Genomic DNA, 23,351 nt, shown 5'->3' with positions numbered 1-23,351 from the left:
TTACTTTTCACTTTGGCTAAATACTTCACCATTTGTGGTTGGAGGATGCCAAGCATTGCTTTAGTTATTTTCATTTAGGGACTAAAAGATAAATTGACCCTCTGTGAATACACATGTTACACACAGTATGGTTTTATTTCAATTGTTATTTTTAAAAAAAGATGTCATATTTATACAGCAGCAGAAAAATATTAACAAAGAGAAAAATCATCCTTTCAATAATTTCCCAATAAGACACACCCAGCTGTCTAGCTAGTAGTGATCTTTTTAGTGATATAGTAAGGTGCAAGCAACTGGATACAGTATAAATATGTGAGCCATCTCATGCACATTTTTTTTTATAGACCCAGCTTGGTTCCTCTCCAATGTCTCCTCTTGCAGTTGTACCTGATTGTATTACTAGTTTTCATCCGAATCCACTGGGGATTGGGCTGATTCTGCTTTTTTTTTTTTTTTTTTTAAATATATTTTATTGATTTTTTACAGAGAGGAAAGGAGAGAGATAGAGAGTTAGAAACATCGATGAGAGAGAAACATCGATCAGCTGCCTCCTGCACATCTCCTACTGGGGATGTGCCCGCAACCCTGGTACATGCCCTTGACCGGAATCGAACCTGGGACCTTTCAGTCCGCAGGCCGACGCTCTATCCACTGAGCCAAACCGGTTTCGGCTGATTCTGCTTTTGTTTTGTTGCCAGGAATCTCTTGATCCTGAAAGTCTTGTGAGAAGACATGGTGAAGTCAACCACACACACCACAATGGCAGAGGAGAGGAGCCTTATTTCAACTTTTCAAGTTGACATGCCAAATGACGGGGACAAGAAAATGATCAAGACCCCAGGGTGAGCCTTCATTCCTGCTCTATCCCGCCCATTCACTCCTCTACTTAGCTAATTTGAGTTGACCCCTGTACAGTTTTGCATACCATATTGCATAGTAATCATATGCTTACGTGTATTTCCCTCACCAGAATATAAGCTCAGGATAAGAACCAGGCAGTGGCAGATACAAAGCATGGCTCAGCTCCTTTAAGAAAAGACTCACTGCAGTTAACTCTTTCCGGGTCTAGATCAGCATTCAAATCAAGGTTATCCTTTTCTTGGGGAAGCTTATAGTGAATGACTGAGCAAAGCAGGGTGACTGAGCTCATACTCTCCTCTGGCAACCCTGGCTTATGAGCACATGAAAAGATGGTAAAAGGGCCTGGCTATCTGCAGGACTCCTCTCGCAGCCCCACCCCAGGGCTCTCTTTGGGTTGGCAGAGTTTTGTCACATCTACATTGTGGTCTGACTCTTATCCTGCCTAATCTCATGCCCATCCCCTTTATTTTACAAGTGTTCTTTCCCATAAACTTTTTATTCCCAGTCAAGCTCACATCTGTTTTCTAGGGAATCCAGCCTAGTGTCAGAAGTGGTCCAAGAAAGCAGGCAATAAGGTGGATGTAGGAGCCAGCTTACTTACCCACTCCCTGGTTGGTAGTGAAGAATCAGTTCCTAGTGCCAGTTAGTGTACAGTCAGCTCTGGAACAAGGTAGCAGGCCAATGGATAAAGTGTTCACAAATAATGGGCTAGGATATGTTGGCAGAGGACAATGCAATGGTCAATAAGATGTTTTGGGCATTTGAAATGTGTGTGTGTAGGGGGGGAGGGCGGGAGGGGGGAGGTAGGGGAGAGAGATGAAAAATACAATAATAATAGAATTGGATGGGTTTTTTTTCTAAATTGCAGTGAAACTACAGATTGATAATGAAAAGGCAATCAACAAATTGAAAAAGAAGTGTAAAAGCTGGAGTGTCTCTTTGGTAGCTTTCAAAGAAGCCCTCATCTCATGCAATGGACTCACAGAAAAGGCTGAAGATCAAGTGTAGAATTTGGTGTTCTGACTGGATAAACTTCAAAGATGGTTGGAAACTCAACCAAGGTAGTCATTGCTCTAGTTGGACAAACCCGAGTCCCTGACACATGAGATGAGGACATCTGGGAGATGCTCCTATAGATTTTGACTCTCCAGGCTGTTCTGAACCTTATGAAAGTGCAGAAGTGGCTTAACCTCCTCATGATGAGCCAGCACACAAGGGAGTTGACTGAGTGTTGGAATGGCCTACTGAAGGGAAAGCTGAAGTGGCAGCTCATAGGCAATACTCTGGCCCAACGTCTGTTCCTTCACCCTATCATTATACTTATATCACTTTCTTTGGCTGGAATAATAGCTTGTTTTACATGTAATGACTGTCAGTATTATTTTATATAGAGTCAGGTAAGGAAATATTTTCTTTCATAATCTATTTTTTTTCTGGAGTTACAACCTAGTTCTTTACATGCACACACACACACACACACACACACACACACACACACACCCTATTTTGGCAAGTGTACACCCTATTATGGCAAGTATACACTGTAATGCTTACTCTAGTCTTTTCCCAGAGACCTACCACCATTTACTCGAATAACAGTGTATTGGGGAGAAAGTAATAACCAGACATTGTGAGGTATTGTTGGACCTAGGGTCCAAGTTTACATGACCCCCACAGACATAAAGCATAATCATGGCCCCCTTAAGAGGACACACAAGTATAGATCAGATAATAAATGAAGCTCTGGCCGAAGTCTGGCTTACAGTGAGTGTCCTTAGATCTACCAGGTGGTTATTTCTCTGGTCCCCAAATTTCACACACTTGGCAGTTGGAGTCACACTCACACCAACCAGGCTCAATCTTTTTTTAACTCCACTTCAGTATGATACCCACCAGAGAACATGTGTTCAGAAAAATGCATGATGAATAAATATTGGCTACTGATTTCAAGCTTTAGGAAGAAGAGCTATTTGAAGCAAAATATACTTTTGTTGGGGTGGGAAATAAAGAGACTTCTTAACTTTATTTTCATACTTATGGGAAAGGGAGCAAGAGAATTTTTCTCTATTCTTAATTTATGGCATTCTTAACTGGTACCTTTAAAAAAATCATCAAAGTCTGGCTGAGTATCAAGAGAGTCTTACTATAACTAGCCATGTACTATGACCAAAAAGGAAAGCTTTATATTTAAAAACTGAGGTGGTTGATGGGATGGCTAAGGAGGAGGAAATGGAGGGAAGGGAAGTTTACAGTCCTGTAAATTACAGCTTGTAGCAGGACCATGATGCCTTGCCAATCTCGGCCAGAGGGCGAGTCAGCCAAGGGACCGTTACTCACACTTTTATAATTAAGGCTGCATTTTTGGTGTAATAAAAGGCTTACATTTTGGCTTGTGTTTCCTTATTAAGTTATACCGACAAGCAATTTATTTCAAAGGACAGCTGCCAGGAGAGCCCCTATGCCCCTATCATGGGACTTCAGTGACTCAGCTTTAAGGTTGTGGGGTGTGTATGTTTGTGTGTGTGTGTGTGTGTGGGGGGGGGGGGGGAGACAAAGAAAAAGTGCAACTTAAAGACCAAAAGCTTTTGAGGAGAGAGAAACCCAGAACTGAACATTGAGATACAAGACCTTCTATCCTTACCTTTGCCATTCAGATTCTTTCTTTACCTGTGAAGAGTAAAGTTTAGAGTAGATGTCAAGAAAGGCTCTCTGTACATCCCAAGAAACCAGACACACCAATCATAAAGGATATATGCACCCCTATGTTCATAGCAGCATGATTACAATAGCTAAGATTTGGAAACAGCCTGAGTGCCCATCAGCAGATGAGTGGATGAAAAAACTGTGGCACATCTACACAATGGAATACTATGCTGCTATAAAAAAGAAGGAACTTTTACCATTTGCAACAGCACGGATGGAACTGGAGAACATTATGCTAAGCGAAATAAGCCAGTTGGAGAAAGATAAATATCACATGATCTCACTCATATGTGGGATATAATGATGAACATAAACTGATGAACAAAAATAGATCCTGAGACAAGGGGCAGGGGAGAGAGAGTTAGAGATCAACCAAAGGACTTGTATGCATGCATATTAGCATAACCAATGGACACAGACACTGGGGCAGTGGGGGTCTGCCCTTAGGGGTGGGAGTGGCGGGGGGAGTGTGTCACTCAGGAAAAGGGAGACATATATAATACTTTAAACAATAAAACAAACAAACAATGAGAACTATTGATAACCAAAAAACAAACAAACACAAACCTCTCTGATGCTTTGAATGTTGGACCCACAACAAACTGTAAGATTGTCCTCTCCACAAACTTTTAAAAGAAGAGTTAGTTATCTCTTAGGGAATGCGGAAGTATATAGTTTTTTTCCAAGATGTATGTTCCTGACCCATAAAAGAAAAGCTGAGTAACTGATCTTCATTCGGTTATTGACTAAAGAAAGCTTAACAGTCTAACATATAGGGGTAGGCAAAAGTAGGTTTACAGTTGCATTGTGACCTTTTTAAAAAAAATATGTTTTTATTGATTTCAGAGAGGAAGAGGGAGGGAGAGAGAGATAGAAACATCAATGATGAGAAAGAACCTTTGATCGGCTGCCTCTTGCATGCCCCACACTGGGGATCAAGCCCACAACTCAGGCATGTGCCTTGACCAGACTTGAACCCTGACCTCCTGGTCCATAGGTCGAAGCTCAACCACTGAGCCACAGCTGGGCAAATTGTGACATTCTTTATAAAACTATTGTAATAATCATAACCTGTATGTCTTTTTCCATACAAACTACTGTAGACCTACTTTTGCCCATCCCTGTATCTATCAGTATCTTTAATCAACTCCTTGACTTAATGGGGACACTGGCTATTGATTGGTCAGTCTGTTGGACCTCTGGTAGACTCTGGTGAGTGACAGTCAGGCCTGTGGAAACTCCTCTGTGGGTTCCTTGAAAGTAGAGCCTATGTATTGCAATTGATCTAAGTCAATGTGGTCATACACAATTCCTAGGTTCTTTCTGGAGGATAACAGTAGCCATTGAGAAGTTGGCTACTGTGGATGAGAATTAGTTCGTTCTCGGCCTTGCTACTAGATCATAATGAAAGCAATTCTCAAAACAAATTATATAATATATGCAGACATTTATTAGCCATACACTGACTAGCAAACGGGTCCAGAACTGTACAGTTCTGTAAATTCAATGAAACCCCAGCTTTCTGTCATCTTAAGTGACCTGAAATCTACCTTATCTGCTTAGAGACTGGCACTGCACTCCAGAGCAGGAATCTTTACTCCTGTTGCATTCATCAGGCCACAAAAATCATCATAACCAACAGGTAGACCTCAGACCATTTAGGGATCAAGCTTTGAGCTCTGCCTCCTAGGGTGAAGGCTAAGTCTTTGTTTGCTTCTATTCATGCAACAGTAGGGAGAGAGTCTCTAAAATATTTATAACCTTATATTAGTTTCATCAATGATGTGTGATATCTAACATTCAACATTCATCATGCCAGCCAACAGTGGTAAACACCAGAGGTTTGTTTCTGACATTCCGGATGCTGATTAGCAGGGGGTAGGTTGTCAATCTTGAGATTCAGACAACAGAATGAACTGTAGTTGCCCCTCTGGAATGTGGTTTGATCATCCCTGAGCTGATACATAATATTAAGATGCTATAGCTTCCTGGCCAGTGTGGCTCAGTGGATTGAGCGCCGTCCCATGCACCAAGAGATTGCTGGTTTGATTCCCGGTCAGGGCACATGCCTGGGTTTTAGGATCAAACCCCAGTAGGGGGCCTGCAGGAGGCAGCAGATCCATGTTTCTATCTCTCTTTTCCTCTCCCTTCCTCTCTCTCTAAAATAAATAAAAACATATTTTTAAAAAGATGCTATAGCTTACCTTAAGAATATTTTCAAGTACGTTACAGACTATTTTAATACTGTTGTTAATCAAGCATAGCACCTGGCCTAGAGGAACCACACAAAGTTTGCTGGATTGAATTGGATAGTTTGAAGAGCTTGTAAATTGGAATATGGCTATATCAACTGGGCTACGTATTCATATGAAGTTAGAATTTTAAGATTTAGTTATTGCAACTCATGTGTTTATTTTTATTTTCCAGTTATCTTGGGGACACTCTAGAACAGTGATGGCAACCCTTTTGAGCTCGGCGTGTCAGCATTTTGAAAAACCCTAACTTAACTCTGGTGCCGTGTCACATATAGAAATTTTTTTATATTTGCAACCATAGTAAAACAAAGACTTATATTTTGGATATTTATTTCATATATTTAAATGCCATTTAACAAAGAAAAATCAACCAAAAAAATGAGTTCGCGTGTCACCTCTGACACACGTGTCATAGGTTCGCCATCACTGCTCTAGAGAAACCGTTGGTTGGCTGGCCCCTATGGGAACTTGACAAAGTTTTGTCATGGTTCTACTGAGGAGGTTTGTGAACAATTCATTTGTAGGTTTTGTGAACAATTACTTTCAAGTGATGGTTTAAATTGTAAGTTAGTGAGAATTGTCCATATACTTGTAGATAATGTTTAATTGTTATAAAATAGTGAGACTTCTTCATGGGGTGGGGGAGTGGGGTGGGGGGAGGCAGTATGTACACTGAGAAATAGATCAAACCATCCCTACTACACTGTCTTCCCCTGAGTTGCTTTGGGAATTCAGAGGTGGAGCCATACAGCTAATGATAGTGCAACTTGACTGTGAACTACTGCACTTGTCCTTCTGGGAACCCTGCTAGGTGAGTGAGCTGAGGAGAGGCATCCAGACCTCACCACAGCCTTACACTGGTCCATAGAAGTTCCACATACAGCTCTCTGCAATGGCACAGTGAGCCAGTTCTCATTGCTGGCTCTCACTGCCTAGCATGTAGCTCAGAGGAATGGAGGAGGATAAAGTCCTTTAGATATTATTTTTAAAACTACCTTCTTCATTTAAAATTATTTTCAGCAGCTCACAAAGTCATTAGGTATTTAGAGTCATCTCTGATTTCTGAACTCACTCGAGGTTGAAAATCTCACTCTTAGGGATGGGCGGTAACATCTCTTTAAGCAGGTTGTTCGTGATAAGCATGGATTCCATTCCTCCTCCCCACCCTGGAACACATAGTTCCTTCCCACTCCCCTGTCCCTGGAGAAAAGTGTGTGACTGCACCTGTACTGATATGTATCAGTGTTCCCACCTAACGAATGTTTGGTTTACCAGCTTGGAAAGTACCCGTGCTTTTTTGCCCCCTCACTGAAGAGAAAACATGCACTCCTACACTTGAGCTTTGATTTCTGGCAGCCTGTGGCTCACCGGAACAACATATGTGCTTGCCCAATGTCTTTGTTTTGCCAACAAAACACCCACAATCTCAATGATATTTTCAACCCCCTGTATCATATCCTGGTGTCTATTTATATTGACATCCAGACATTTAGTTTCACCACTGGCTCAGAAATGACATTTTTTTGTGCCTAATTATTACTGTGGTAATGTAATGCAATCTCTCTCCAGACAAAACCCCTCACTGCCAGCCACAGCTCAAAAATTTGCTTTATGAAAGTTTTTCTGGTAATTGTCTTTGGCTTCTAAGAAACCATTCATTTAATATTATGTGATTTTAGGAGTTTTGAAGAGCAGGGGCCATCCATTCCTCTTTAAATGTTTGCACCAGCTATCAGAAGATGTGAGTTATTATTCATGGGATTGACACACTTGACATAAATTCTTGGCCCTGCTATTATTGGTTTATTGTTGGATCGTATGCATTACCATAGGATGTGGACTAAAAGCTGCTCTAAATGATGTGTGAAGTATTTATTTGCCTCTGGTCATAGGTGGGAGTTTAGGATGTGGGTGTGGGAGACGAGCACACAGGGCTACAATAGAGTAAAATCCCATGATACACCCCAGGATGATGCAAATTTGCATACAATCCAATTAGCTCCTCTGCTCCATTCAGTCTCAATTTCCAAATGCAAGTGGGTTAATGTTTTTATATTCTGGGAAATGGGCTGAGACTATAGAGGGGAGCATGAAGTTTGATAGGGAAACCTCGAATAATACCGATTGGCAAGCAGGAAACCAGAGCACAGGTCTGCAGTGTTCCATGGGTCAATCTTTCAGGTTGGGTTGATGGAACAGCTTTCCAGAGGGCAGTAGATTCCGGGAGTCATTCTCACTGTCCTGGAAGTCCCAGCCAACATCAGACCTCACTTATATTTGGCTGTGGGGGGATGGGAGCAGGAATTCCCACCAAGTGGATCCAAAATGCAACAGAAATCTGGATGGACTTGGATCACACTAAGGATTCCTTAGGATAACTCCTGGTGGGCAGGATAGGTACATTTTTATTTTATTTTTATTTAAAATGCATTTTATTTTTAGACAACCTACAAAATATGTTTTTTTCTGAAAAACAATGCCTGGGTCTGGCTGATTTGGCTCAGTGGTAGGGGTGGGCAAACTTTTTGACTCGAGGGACACAATGGGTTCTTAAACTGGACCGGAGGGCCGGAACAAAAGCATGGATGGAGTGTTTGTGTGAACTAATATAAATTCAAAGTAAACATCATTACATAAAAGGGTATGGTCTTTTTTTTCAATAGTTTTGTTCATTTCAAACGGGCCGGATCCGGCCCGCGGGCCGTAGATTGCCCACAGCTGGGATAGAACGTCAGCCTGCAGACAGAAGGGTTCTGGGTTTGATTCCAGTCAAGGGCACATGCCCGGGTTGTGGGCTTGATCCCCAGCAGGGGACATGCAGGAGGCAGCCAATCAATGATTCTCATCATTGATGTTTCTATCTCTCTCCTTCTCGCTTCCTCTCTGAAAGCAATAAAAATACACTATCAAAAAAAAAAATGCCTGTGCTCCAAAGAAATCAAGATAAAAATAAATGAAGAGCTCAAGATGCTATAGTCCTACTTGTCCTAGTCCACGTGTGTGGCAGCCAGGAATGATGACAGGTGATGGACCCAAGTTGCCAAACTTAACATTTTCCCATTTCTAACCGTTTTTAAAGAAAATCAATACAGGGTCATCTGGATTCATATTTTCACCAATCCAGACCTGGTAGTTTTTGAATTATCAAGGATGTGCTGGATTTGTTCTGCAGCCCCTGTCATAAAAGACTTTTCTCTTCCGGTCTCTGGACTCCACGTCCCCTTTGATTTCATGGAATCTCCTTATAGGCTTCTTTTGTGAAGCTGGTCTCCTATAAATGATAGTTCGTGACAGTACCAACTCCAGTGATTACTGTTCTTGTACCTTCACCCTCCGGGCCTTCAGCAGAGGCATTTCCACCAATAAACAAGTCATCATTGTCATCCTCTGTCCTACTGACCATCTTCCCCTCTACCTCCAGGCACAGCCTGTCTGCAATCTCCTAGCCTTGTAGATGTGGGAGAACCTCATCCTGGCTAATGAGTTCTGGATAGATGATGATGATGATGATGATGATGATGATGATGATGGCTGCTGGAAGGAGCCAACAGAGGCATCTGGCTTAGCAGGAGCCCAGAGCTGGAGGGAGGGAGTGGTGGTCAGTGGTGCTTTGCGGGAGGGGGAGAGGATGGGAGCGGGGAGCTAAGTCATTTTATTTACCTTGTAGTAATGCAAGTAACGAAACTGCCCATGTTACCCAGTCTATAGTACACCTTTTTGGACCCCCACTTGTCATATTATGGTGGGATTCTACCATAATTGCCTACTTTCTATCAAAATGTGATTGTGGTTTTCTTAGCATTATGGAACTTAGGTATAAGTGTATCATGACATTAACTCTTCAGCTCATATATTTTCCTCCTACCTATGAGGTGTATTCTATCAAATATAGTTAAGATCATGGTTTTCAGGAAGCTTTACTGAGCAAAGGCAAAAACTACATTTCAGATTTTGCCAGTGGGATATGTCAACATTGTGTGTTCGTATATTTAAACACGCTGTCATTTTTACTGATTGAAGGCAAAGATATGGGTGCATTTAGCTTTGCACTTAATATACAGACTTGAGAAGCCACCACACAGGCTGCCAGTGCGAAGTAAACCAACAAAGCATTGGGCATCTGTTGTGGGTACCCTAAACAGAAGCTGGCAGCTGTTTCAGTGTATAATGAGTGTAGGGCAGAAAATGCAGTGATGGGGGTCATTGTTGGTAGAGGAAGAAGCACATAAGTGGTCTCCTCCCTTACGTAAGCATGGCGTGAATAGACTCTGTTGTCCTGGTGGGCAATATCACTTTGAAAAGGTTTTTCTTGTTCTGGGAAGAGTCACTTAAGTGACTTTACTGAATCATTTAGGTGACCTTACTGAGTCCTTTAAGTGTGGGGCGAGCTGGCCATTATTCTGGGAGAGGCGTGTAACCAGAACTTGGATGTTTTAAGTGTCTATAAACGTTGTGAGGACATCACTGCAGGAAAAGATGGAAACGTCTTGGCCAGCCACTCCTAGGGCCATGTTGCAGTCTGAGAAGGGACTCTGAACACAAACAGAAAGAATTTGATCACTAAGAGATCGTCAGGACCAGGAATATTAGGGCACGAGGGTCCTGGAATGGCAGAAGGTGCTGGAGATGGCCTTTCCCCATAAACACTGTTGTGGAAGGCATTGACTTTGCATCCGTAGAAGCGGTAGGTATAGAGGATAGCGCTCTAGCACTGCCCTGGAGGTGGCTTCGAGGATGTGGGCACCTCTTCACCTTCTTGGTGTTGTCCCAGAGGACTCAACACAAGTATTCTGAGACACTTCTCACTGCAGACCTCTCAGCCTTTAGCACACTGCTTCTCAGGAGCCAGAACTTGTGAAACCTTAGCTCTATGAGGCAATAGAGAAGCAAAAGGACTCTCAGCAGGCAGGTCCAGGCTAGTTTGATTGAAAGTCCCTCTCCTGTGAGTAATACTGACCCACAGGGTCAAGCCTCCAGGCCCCTTGGCTACCACAAGAATAAATTACTTTCCCTAGGTCTGCCTTTTGGCTGCAACTCTCCAAGATGAGCTTTCATCAGCAGCCAAGGCCCCTGTGCCACAGACTGTGGTGTTAGCTTGGTCCTCCTCCTCGAGTCACTCCTGTGCACTGTGGACCTTCGAATGCTTCATGCAGAGGGAAAACAGATCTCTGGACTTGCTATTTTTGTCACGAGAAAGCTCAGGGATTACATTCAGAGAATAGACAAAGACAAGTTCATGGTACTTTGTACTGGGCTGAGGGTCACCCCAATTTCATGTGAGGAGCAGAAGAAACGTGAGGGAAAAGGTCACGGTGCTTTGCTATTCAATGGAAAGAGCAAGAGACCAAAACATGCTCCTGCACACACAGCAGTATATGCATGTATTTGTATGTATACTACTTCTGGTCACAAAAATCTTAGGCAAGGAAGTAGTAAATACCCACATGAAATTAAGATTGAAATAAAGAAAAGGCCAAAGAATAATTTCTTTCAGGAAGGAGATCCAGAGCAGCCACAAGTTTAAGCCCATATAAGAAATCTATGTCGCCCTGACCCGTTTGGCTCAGTGGATAAAGCAGTGGCCTGCAGACTGAGGGGTCCTGGGTTCGATTCCGGTCAAGGGCATGTACCTTGGTTGTGGGCACATCCCCAGTGGGGGGTGTGCAGGAGGCAGCTGATCGACATTTGTCTCTCATCGATGTTTCTAGCTCTCTATCTCTCTCCCTTCCTCTCTGTAAAAAAATCAATAACATATATTTAAAAAAAAAAAAAGAAATCTATGTCAACAGCAGGAAGAGACACTTTCTCACTGGCCAAGCCTCCAGGGTTTCCCTGAGTCATACTTGGCTTTGTCCTCAGAAGAGGTCAGTTTGAGTTAAGGTAGTGGAAAGTCTCTGACCTTTTCTTAACATTAGAGAATCCACCTCTGGTCAGAAAATGGTGATTCCTTTCTCTATGATTCACTACCTTGAGGCCTCTGGTTTCCTGGAATTCTTTTAAAAATTCCAATTCTTTCAGAAAACACCACAGTTTTGGATAAGATGTTTCTCTCTCAGAGTATGGAATCAATCCTCTCAGTACCAAATGGAGCTGTTTGTCTTTTGGTATCCCTTGGCCCAAATATTGGTGACTCGGACTATTTCAGAATTGCATAAAATGTAGTAATACATTACCTAAAAATCTGATAATTTTATTTTATGTATTCCTACTTTTCTTTTTACAAAGTTCTCTATATTATTATTGTTGTTGTTGTAGCTGCCATTCATTCAATAACTATTAAATACCAAATGCTGGGCACTGTTCTGGAGTTAACCACGAATTGTCACTGAACAAGGTGTTTTTAACATATTTTCTTGAATTTAGGGGGTGACATTGGTTAATAAAATTGCATAGATTTCAGGTGTACAGTTCTATAAAACATCATCTGTATATTGCATTGTGTGTTCACCACCCTAAGTCAAGTCTCTTTCTACCACCATTTGTCCCCCCTTTACCTTCTTTTACCTCCTCCCACCCCCTTTCCCTCTGGTCATTACCGTGCTATTATCTTCTGTGTCTCTGAGGTATTTCTTTTTCTTTGCTTAATTCTTTCACCTTTTTCACCCAGCCCCCCAATCCTCCTCCCCTCTGACAGCTGTCAGTCTTGAACAAGGTGTTTTAAAGATATGTCTAATTCTCACAATATGGAAAAGTGAGGCTTATTCTTCCCATTTTACAGAAGGAAAATCACTGAAGATCAGAGAGCTTAAGAAACTTGGTCAAGTCAGACAGCTAATAAAAGGCAAGGCACTTTCCGATTATCTGTTTGTATAGCGCTTTCTACTAAAACCAGAACAAATCTTGAAAATGTTCTTTCCTTTCTTTTCTGTTAATCTATCAAAAATTTTTATTGTTACTCTATATTGGTGCTGGCAGCTGTTCGGCTGGTCAATATCTAACTTCCTTCTTCTTATATTGTCCTGATACCCAAATACTTCATCATCCTTTTTACTGTCGGAAAGTTTCAGGGAAAGCAAACCCAACCTTCAGTGAGAAAACATGGGATAGAGAACTGGAAAAGGTTGGTCAAGGGAGCCCGGGAAACTAAGAAATTTTGGAATCAGATCTTCCTAGTAAACATTCACTATTATCTTTGAAGTAAATTCAAATAGAATTTATTACTAGAATATCAGCTAGTTCTATCACTAAGTGCTATTCCATTTTAAAGTAAATATCATTTTAAGCCTGTCATTTAAAGTTACCCATAGATATACTCCACTTAGTGCAATAATCAAGACCTGACTATAACTAGGAGAATGGGCACAGATCCTGCAACACATCGGTCTGGTGAAAAGTTAGGCAGCATGATGTTTTTGTTTTGTGTTGTTTTCAAAGATTGGAAACCTAGACCTCAGAAATACATCTACAAATGGGGTGAATTTTTTGTAGAGGCAGGAAAAACACTTGGTTAGTTATAGGGTCATAACTAGAATCTGTGTGTCATGAGGTATAGAGTATCAGAATACACCAACCCAAAATATGCCACTGTAGCATAAAGATTATTTTGAACTGAAAACAACTGAGAAGAAGCAGATAGAAGAAAAGTTCTCTGTCTTCTCCCTTTTTGCCTAACAATGCAGGACATCATTTGTAAAGGTGTCTCCCCATCCCTCTCTACCAGGAGAGATAGAAGTTAATCACCAGAGATAACTCTAGACTCTTATCAGCCCAGAGATAGCACCTAAGGAATGTACAAAACAAACTCTACTAGGGCAAAAGTAGGTTTAGGGTTGCAATTATGCGAAACAGAGTTTATTCTTGTATTATTATTTATTAGTTATTGTATTATTTTCCATACGAACAACTGTAAACCTACTTTTGACCCCTACTGTATTTACCCTCCCACAAATTGCCACCCTATAAACAAATCCTTTTTCCTTTGCCTTGTCATTTCTCTAAAACTTTCTTGTTCTTTCATTAAGATGGTATATAAACACAGGATCTAACCACCTCCGAGTTACTCATCACTAAGTATTCCATGTGTATGCATGGCTGCACATGTTAATTAACTTGTGTTTGTTTTTCTCTTAGTAATCAGCCTTCTAACCATCTCACTTACAGGGCCCCAGGCAGATAACCTACGAGGCATAGGGTAAACTTTTTCCTTTCCCAGGGCTATGAATGTTATGTGACATGTGTGTAAAAGTGGCAAAAGGCATTGGCCTCATTTTTTGGCTGTGTTTTTGGTTGCAAGACTTGAATCTGACTTTTGTTGGGAAACGTGTAAAAGTAGTTTCAACAAATGATAGATAGTTGTTGGGGCCGGAAGGATATTGTTCCAGAGCATGTGATTATCATCTCTCTTCCCTACTGAAGATGGATAACTCAGCAGGACATTCACATATTAACTTAAAATATTCCTCATACGATTCATGTTCACGTCAAGCAAACATATAAGAAAGGCTTTCTTGCCCTGTGTTATTCATGAGATGTAAGATCCCATTTATTTTGGATTCCAGCTTCTATTCAAGTTATGTTTGAGTTGTTTTTATATATATATCTGACACAGACATTATATTTCCCACTATTATCCTAATTTGTGATTATATAGAGCCAAGAGTTCTAAACCAAAGAATGCTAGTTAGTGGTACTCAGTGTAGTTTGGCTGGGAATCAGATCAACTCATGGTGGGCGAGCTCATATAAACCTGCCAAGAGCTGTGTGTTACTTATGTTTGCATTTCTAGCATTTCTTACAGAATCTATTTTATAGCAGCCACTCACCAATGCTGTTAAATATGAAAATGTTGATAGCAGCAGAGGTTTGGATGCCTTCCTTCTCCTAGAGGGACTCGCTTGCTAACACCTGCACATTCGACCCATGCAGGCAAACATAGACCTCACCTATGGGGTAATCCTGACAGCTTCTGGTTGCCATGGGTGTATCTAGACTTGCTCAACAAAAACGTACATTCTTCTCTGTAAATTCTGCTCGAGTTCACTCTCTTTTTCCCTCTCCACCCTTCCCTTTTATTGATTGAAAATTTGAAAACTTGTTTAGATAATTGTGCATCAGGCCCAATAAGATTCTTTCCTGTATGAAGAAGTGGAACTCCACCCTTGAGTTTTATCTGGGTGCTGTGTGAGGGGGAGGGTCATTCAGCTTCAGACCCATGACTATAGGAGTCATCTCACCTCATTGTTTCAGAAATTCTTTTTCCATGGAGAGTCAGAGTGTGCATTCTTCACCATTGTCTTTGAGGATCAAGTCAGGGGGAGGCGGGGAATATTCAGATGTCTATTTTTTGTCTTTTTGCCAAAGATAAATCATTGAATAGTTCTTGATGCATACTTGACTCACTGATCACCACACAGCCAAGTAAGGAGGGTCTGCCATTTATTCCCAAAGGCCATTTCCTTTTGATACAAAGGACTCTGCTTTGTGGCCAGCTTTTTACCTTTTTCAGTTCTTTGCTTAAATGTCTGCTCAGTGAGATCCTACCAGAACACACTGTTTAATGCCGCCATGTCCCCTCTCAGGAATCCATGACCCCCTCCTCTGCTTTTCTCATCATCATTTGATCTGCTATAAATGTAATTTATTTACCTTCTTTATTGTTTCTCTTTCCATGAGACAATATAAATTCCATGAAGGTAGGAATTTGGGGTTTCTTGCTCCCCCTGTAGTCACAGTGACTAAAACAGTGTCTGGCTCAACCCTATTTGTGGAAGGAAGGAAGGGAGGGAGGGAGAAAAGTAGGAACATGATGCATATTTATATACAGAACATGATGTTGGTGAGGTCATGAGAGCAGGTTCAATAGTCAGATAGACCAATTATGTTGATCTTATCTAATTGTCCAGAGTGTAACCCGAAGTCCAGCTATTGCTTCAAAAAATGCTTTTAACTAACCGTCAGCACAATGGTTATGGGGCAGATGTGTGAGTGCGGGAATGTAGCTGGATGGATGCAAATCCATTACTGCTCCAGGCAAGGCAGCTCAAAATTCCTGGACCACTGCTGTTGGGTCAAGAGATCAGTAGATCCTTACTCCCAAAGGCTAGAATATAATGCCCCCTTTTCTTCCCAGGATGATAAATGCAACTAGCTTTTCAAAACAGCTTGCTGAATGCAGCAGTAAATCCAGAATAAATGACAAAATCTATAACTTCTTTCAGATACAGGCAAAACTCTGATTAGCAGATCTTTTCTTCTAATGTTGAAAAGCAGACAGGCAAGCTTATGATGATAATACGCCAGTGAGAGCGTTCCTTCTGCTCAGGCACTGTTGGCAAATAGCTAACAACCTTGGGATACTGGGGTTAATTTTTTTTTATTTTCACTTAATTCATAAACATTTTTTGATTATTTACTATTTGTAAGATACAGAACTAGCCTTGTAAGATGCTAAAAATGAATCAGAGACAGACATTGCCTTTAAAGAACTTAGGCACTTATGTTATAAGACAATGATGTCTTATCAATACCCTGTTGTTTTGCTATATTTACTATGTGATCAAAAGCAATAAGAAAAATTATAAATGATTCCATCTTTGCTTTCTCACTCCAATTGCACAAATAGGCTGCTAGTTCTTCGAACAAAGAACAACTGGAAGCATGCCCATGCAAACTATTGTAAGTTTCTCCAAGTCCAAACATCCCTATGCAACACCCTCAAAAGTCTAAAATCTTGCAGCAGTTACGCTGCAATGAAAGCTGTGAGGTTCACAAAAGTCACAAAAGAAGCCAGAATGAGGCATTGCAAGAATGAATTCTATCACTTAATCTCAATTTGAATTTTCTCAATTTAAGATAAAGTTTAACATACATGATGTGAAAAACAGAAGTGGCTAGCTAGGCTGGAACAAGCTAGGTCTCTTGCAGGATTTTTATCAGATTATCAGCTGGGAGAGCCAGTAGTACGAGAGATAAAAGGTGGGGTTGATCTTATTTTTAAGAAGTTATTCTGTACCCTGGCTGGGTGGCTCAGTTGGTTGGAGTGTGGTCCTGGTCAGGGCACATACCCAGGTTATGGGTCCCATACCTGATCAGGGTGCATAAGGGAGGCAACCAATCGATGTTTCTCTCTCTCTCTCTCTCTCTCTCTCGCTCTCGCTCTCGCTCTCGCTCTCGCTCTCGCTCTCCCTCTCCCTCTCCCTCTCCCTCTCCCTCTACCTCTACCTCTCAATCAATGGAAACATGTCCTCAGGTGAGTATTTAAAAAAAAGGATTCCTGGCCAGCGTGCTCAGTGGTGTGGTTAGAGTGTCAGCCCGCTTACTGAAGAGTTCCAGGTTCAAGTATCAATCAAGGGCTCATATCTCGAGTGCATGCAGCCCTGGTTGGGGTGCCTGCCTGCATGCAGGAGGTAACCAGTTGATCTATCTCTCTCACATCAATATTTCTCTCTCTGTCTCTCCCCCTCCCTTCCACTCTGTCTAAAAATCAGTGGAAGAAATATCCTTGGGTGAGGGTTAACAAAAAAGGTACCTGCCCTTGACCAGAATTGATCCCTTATACCCTTCAGTCTGTGGGCTCTATCCACTGAACAACACTGTCCAGGGCTATCTCCCTTACTTTTAGATCAGTGCTTCCTCCTGAAGTGTGGAATTGGGTGTTACAACTGCTTCTGAGCACGTATTAGTGGTTTGAGAAATGGTGAGTGGCAAAGAGTCCATGAGTCAGGACAGCGCCCACTCTGCTAGCTCTGGCACCAATGTGCGCGTGCATACACACACACACACACACACACACACACACACACACACACACAGTTCTTCAAGGTCTGTAAAGTCATCTGGAGCCCCAGGGCCCCTTGAACCTGGCAGTCCTGTTGCAGTGCCCCTAGAAAGCAGGAGTCTGGAGCATCGAGCTCAAGCAGTCTTTGGGGAGTCAGGAGGGGTGTTGGCGCGCATAGCTGCTTGTCTCTTGTATACTTTTCCATTTGGCTCTCACCTTCTGCCCTCTGGACCTTTTTCTGGCACGTGTTCTTCTGGGTCCAAATGGTCAGGGAATAGAGACAATTGTTTCCCTCAGCTCTCCTAGAAAGCAAACTCCCTTGCCATCCTAACCCTTAACATTTGCTCTTGATGTTTCCATTGTAGCTTAATACGGTAGGAGCTTTTTGACATTGTTGTAATGTCTTTTGTTTAATTGAAATACTTACTGCTTGGCCTTAAGTGACCTAAAATTCCTGTTAAAAAACGATCTTAGTGTCGTACAGTGACTGTCTTAGACGAAACTCCTACAGTGACTATGAATGTGACTGGGAAAAGTAATTACGGACAGACATCTCGCCAGATGAGTCAGCTTGGCAGGCGACAGTGTTTAGGTTTTTCTCAAGATAATAATCTTTCCTTTTGTATGTATATGTATGTGTATGTGTATATGTAAACCCTCCCAACTCTTTCCTCTTCAACCCAAGACACACACATCTAAATGCTTTCAAGTTCTTGAAACTTATTCAGGGTAACAGAATGTATTGTCAACAACTGGGGGTACAAAAAGGACTAAGATGTGTTTATTTCTGTCACTCATCCTTTGGAATTCATGCCTGGTCCTCCTGTGTCCACACTTCCATGTGTCTGCTCCTGTGGCTTCTCTCTGAAGGAGACCTCTCCTGCCCCATGCACCTGCTCTACCTCCATCCCTGTTTTGAAGTTCTCTGCGGGCAGGAAATAGCCTTCCTCCCCTTCCCCAGGGGTTGGCCATAGAGTCATGTAGCCCATACAACAGGCTGGCGCGTATGGCGCTGCCGGGGCGACCAGCAGCCCTGAGCGACGAATGAACAGATGACTCCGACACAGGTTTCTGTGAAAGAGAGGGCTAAGGGACTCTTTTACTTCAGTAGTAAAAGCAGTCTTGTTCGCCTGCCTTGTTGGCCTTTTATTGTAACAACAGCTTGAACTCAAATTAACCTTTAGATACAATCAGCAGGGCAAGTATTCTTGAGAAAGTATATGCTTCTACAAGGTCAGGTCTTTGAAGACTAAACATAGAGATTCTAGCAAAACACCCCAGGGGATCGGACTTGTTTGGAAAAGTCAAGGTAGGGGCTGCCGCCTTCGGCAAGGTCCCCTCAGAGGCGCCCGACTGTTCAGAGAATCCTCCTGACAGACATTCCAGCCAAGCCCGTGCTTCCCCACATGGCACAAGCGCATTGCCACTGGCGTCTTGTGCACTAAGAAAAGGCCATTGTGAAAACCACGCACCACAGAGGCAACCACTCAATCCCGCTCTGGAACTATAGTCTCACTTGGCCAAACCCATTTTTCTCTGCTCTCAGAAAAAAGAGGGAAGTACTCTTGTAGTTCCCCACCAGCATAGTCCAAGCCACATAAGAAGTATTCAATAAAGATATCTATTTAGTACCACAAGGTCATTAACTTAGCTACTTTTGGGTGTTGGTATTTTAACTTATGCCTATTCTTGTCAAGGCACTGGTTAGGAGTGGAGGGCCACTTTATTTGGCTGTAAAGCGGGGTAATTAAGATATGACCTTGGCTGAAACATGACATTTCTAAGAGAAAAATGAATGCATACTATAAACAGTAGTCACCCCCTTATCTCTATTTTTTTGTACCCTTAGTCAATCAGGTCTAAAAAAATATTAAATAGAAAATTCCAGAAATAAACAATTCATGTTTTAAATCATGTACCATTCTGAATAGCATGAAAAAATCTCCTACGGTACCACTGCGTCCTGCCCAGGATGTGAATCATCCCTTTGTCCAGCACATCCATGCTGTGTACACTCCCCGCCCTTAGCCACTTAGTAACATATCAGATGACTGTCCTGGCATCGTAGTGCCTGTGTTCAAATAACCCTTATTTTACCTAACAATGATACATTTGCATAACTTCTATTATAGTATATTGTTATAAATGTTCTATTTTATTATTAGTTATTGCTGTTAATTTCTTTCCCTGCCTAATTTATAAATTAAACTTTATCATAGGTATATATGTAGAGGAAAAAATAGATATAGAGCAGTGATGGCGAACCTTTTGAGCTCGGCGTGTCAGCATTTTGAAAAACCCGAACTTAACTCTGGTGCCATGTCACATATAGAAATTTTTTGATATTTGCAACCATAATAAAACAAAGACTTATATTTTTGATATTTATTTTATATATTTAAATGCCATTTAACAAAGAAAAATCAACCAAAAAAATGAGTTTGCATGTCACCTCCGACATGCGTGTCATAGGTTCGCCACCACTGATGTAGAGAGTTCAGTACTACCTGTAGTTTCAGGCATCCACTGGGGGTCTTGGAATGTATCCCTCATGGATAAGGGGGACTACTGTACAGCAGATATATGTAATACAAATATTAATTTTTTAGTGTGGTAAAAGCGTAACATAAAATTTACCATCTTATCCATTTCTAAGTGGACAGTTTAATGGCAATAACTATATTCACATTGTTGTGCCACTGATGTCCAGAACATTTTCATCTTGCAGACTGTAACTCTGTACCTATTAAACAATAATTTCCTATTTCCTATTTCCTATTTCCTATTTCCTCCTCCTTCCAACCACCATTCTACTTTTTGTTTCTATAAATTTGACTATTCTAGATATTTCATATAGTAGAATTATATGGTATTTGTCTTTCTGTTACTGGCTTATTTCACTTAACATAGTGTCCTCAGGGTCCATCCATGTCGTAGCATGTGTAGCAGAATTTCCTTCCTTTTTAAGGCTGAACAAAGTTCCATTATCTATACATACCCCTTGTTTATCCATTTATCTGTCAATGGACACTTGGGTTACTTCACCTGTTAGCTATTGTAAATAGTGCTTCTATGAACTTGGGTGTGAAAATATTGCTTTGAGATCCTGGTTTTTCAGAAGTGAAATTGCTGCATCATATGGTAATTCTATTTTTAATTTTTTGAGGAATGACTATACTGTTTTCTATAGCGGTTGCATCATTTTCCATTTCTACCAACATTGCACAAGAGTTCTAGTTTCTCCATATCCTCATCAACACTTGATATTTTCTGTGTGACAGCCATTCTAATTGGTGTAAGATGATATATCATTGTGTTTTTTTATTTGCATTTTCCTAATGATCAATGGTATTGAGCATCTTTTCAGATACTTGTTGGCCATTCATATATCATCTTTGGAGAAATGTCTATTCAAGCTTTTTGCCAGTTTTTAAAATTGTATTATTTGTTTTTGTGTTGTTGAGTTTGAGGAGTTCTTTCTGCTCTGGATATTAACCTCGTATCAGTTATTTAATTTACAAATATTTTATTTATGTGATATTTTAAATTTTAATACAATTATAAAAAGGGAATATCAAGGTCTATGATTTCTTGTGATAACATGGATGGGTCTTGAGAATATCATGCTAAGTGAGATAAGTCAGACAGAAAAAGACCATACTATATATTTTCAGTCATATGTGGGGTTATAAAACTGAAAAACAACAAATGAATAAATAAGACAAACAAACAAACAAGAACTCATAGTCTCAGACAACAGTATGTTGGTTACCAGAGAGAAGGGGTGAGGGAGGTAGTAAAGGGTAGAGGGAGTCAAATATATGGTGATGGAAGGAGATTTGACTTGGGAGGTAAACACACAATGCAATATACAGATGATGTATTATAAAAAAAGGTCTAGGATTTTACATTTCCTGAACCCTATTAAAAACATATTTATTTTTTTTATACAAGCAAATCTGTTTCTGAATTTCCTAAAAAACTATGGAACAATGGAATTAGGAGACTAGTTGTCAGAGTTTGGAAATTTTCAACATAATATAAAACACTGTGCAAAATAAATAAAAAAATAATAAAAAAATAAAACACTGTGCATTTATCTTCATAAAGGGCATTGTTTTGCCTGGTAAGAGAGAAATGGTATGTAACAGATGTAAGATAAACAAGCAGGTGTAGATCCGGAGGCAGATGGGCACCTAAAATAATGAAGGGAATTTAGAACCAGCCATATGAATACTGTTATAGAAAGTCCAGGATTCTAGTATGGAAATCTAAGGCAAGAAGAGGGGACCCTAGTGAACTTGCACAAAATCATGAAGAATAAGGACAAGAGAGCAGCTGCAATATAAATGGATTCAAGATATAAATTGTTTAAGGTAATTCACGCTTACAGATCACAGTAAGGTAAAGCGAGGATGTTTAGAGTACAGTCCCCTTAAGACTGATGGAAGAACACGAGGCTTCTGGGGGACTGCTTTGTGGCTCTGAGGGAATTAATGACAGCAAAATATCTTAGAAAAAAGAAGCCACACATTTATTTTATATTTTTAGATCTGAGTTCATAAAACAAAACTTCATTTAAAAATCAAAACCTCAGAGCATGGGGAACTGGACTCCTTCTTGACTCTCAAGGGCCAGGCCCAGCACAGGCCCACTGGCGAAGAATTCTGCCCAGAATACCCTGTGCTCCCAGCTGGAGTGTTAGTCTGGAGCCTCAGGTGATCCTGGCTGTGCAGCAGGAAGATGGAAAGCTTGGGAGAGTCTAACCCTGTTTGCCACTACCTGAGTCAATGGCAGGTGCCAGAGCCAATAGAGACATCAGAGATTGATTTTGGAAACATTTTCCAGAAAACTGACTGGGCCAAAAGGAGCTTAGCATTCTGGATATGAATGAGGAAGGCAGCAACGTGTCAGAGGACTGCTGATTGTCCAGCCAGCCAGCCAGCTGGAGTCAGGGAGACCTGAGAAGACAGACTTCCAAGCTGGCAGAACCAGGCCCAGCACACCTGGTGGACAGTGGACTGAATTATTAATTAACAGACTCTAAGCACAAGAAGAAACTGACTTAGATTCCTGTTAATCTTTACACTCATAACAAAGCCAGCTTCAGTAAATAAAAAGGAGTACCTTCTACAGGCTGTGCTGTGTGGGAGAATCAAGGAAGCAGAGGCCACCTAACTTTCCATGGTGAAGCATTCCTAGAAACACATGCGAAAATAGATCATTATATGGCAGATTGTACTTTCCTGCAGGAATGAGGTTGTAATTTGGGGTTGACTTCCTGATTCACAGTACAACCAGCAATAAATTATAAGGCAAAGCTCCACATATAAATTTTAATACTTTAAAAATAATAAGTATGCTCCAAGTTCCTATAAAATACACTTTACATATTCATTATAGAGAAGCCTAATGAACTATAAACTGTCTATGAAGTACATAAAAATGCTACTCTATTTCAAATCTGTTTATTTTAAAAAAATGTGCTGCTATACTGTAGAGAGCAATTGCCTGCATTTATTGATCACTTACTAAATGCCACCACATGCTTTACCTACCTTATGTTATTTAATCCTATGAGGAAACTGAGGCTTAAAATGGTAACATCGCTTGTTCAAGTACGATTATTTAATAAGTGACTGAGTTGGGATTGAAACCCAAGGCATCTAATTCTAGAGCTGGTGTTCTGAAGAAAAAAGTCACGTGCTCACAGGATGGGAGAGAGGAAAATTGGAGAAAACTTAGGTTTTGATGATGTTGTCCAGTCACGGCATTAACTAATCTGGAGAATATGCCCAACCTGTGCATTTCTTGTT

General features: G+C 41.0%; 1 protein-coding gene across 1 annotated transcript; it reads right to left on the bottom strand.

Moving 5' to 3' along the window:
- Positions 1-338: 338 nt before the first annotated feature.
- On the bottom strand, positions 339-734 carry LOC308520352 (large ribosomal subunit protein eL39-like; the record flags this gene model as incomplete). The annotated part of the gene is made up of 2 exons (XM_081092841.1): positions 339-431; positions 672-734. The coding sequence occupies 2 exons, from the start codon at positions 732-734 to the stop codon at positions 339-341; spliced, it is 156 nt and encodes a 51-aa protein (XP_080948967.1).
- Between the last annotated feature and the right edge of the window lie 22,617 nt (positions 735-23,351).

This window comes from Myotis nattereri (genome assembly GCF_964212035.1).
Source record: "Myotis nattereri genome assembly, chromosome: 5".
Lineage (NCBI taxonomy): Eukaryota > Metazoa > Chordata > Mammalia > Chiroptera > Vespertilionidae > Myotis > Myotis nattereri.
The sequence above is the reverse complement of the archived record's forward strand: the minus strand, read 5'-3'. Positions and strand labels throughout refer to the sequence as shown.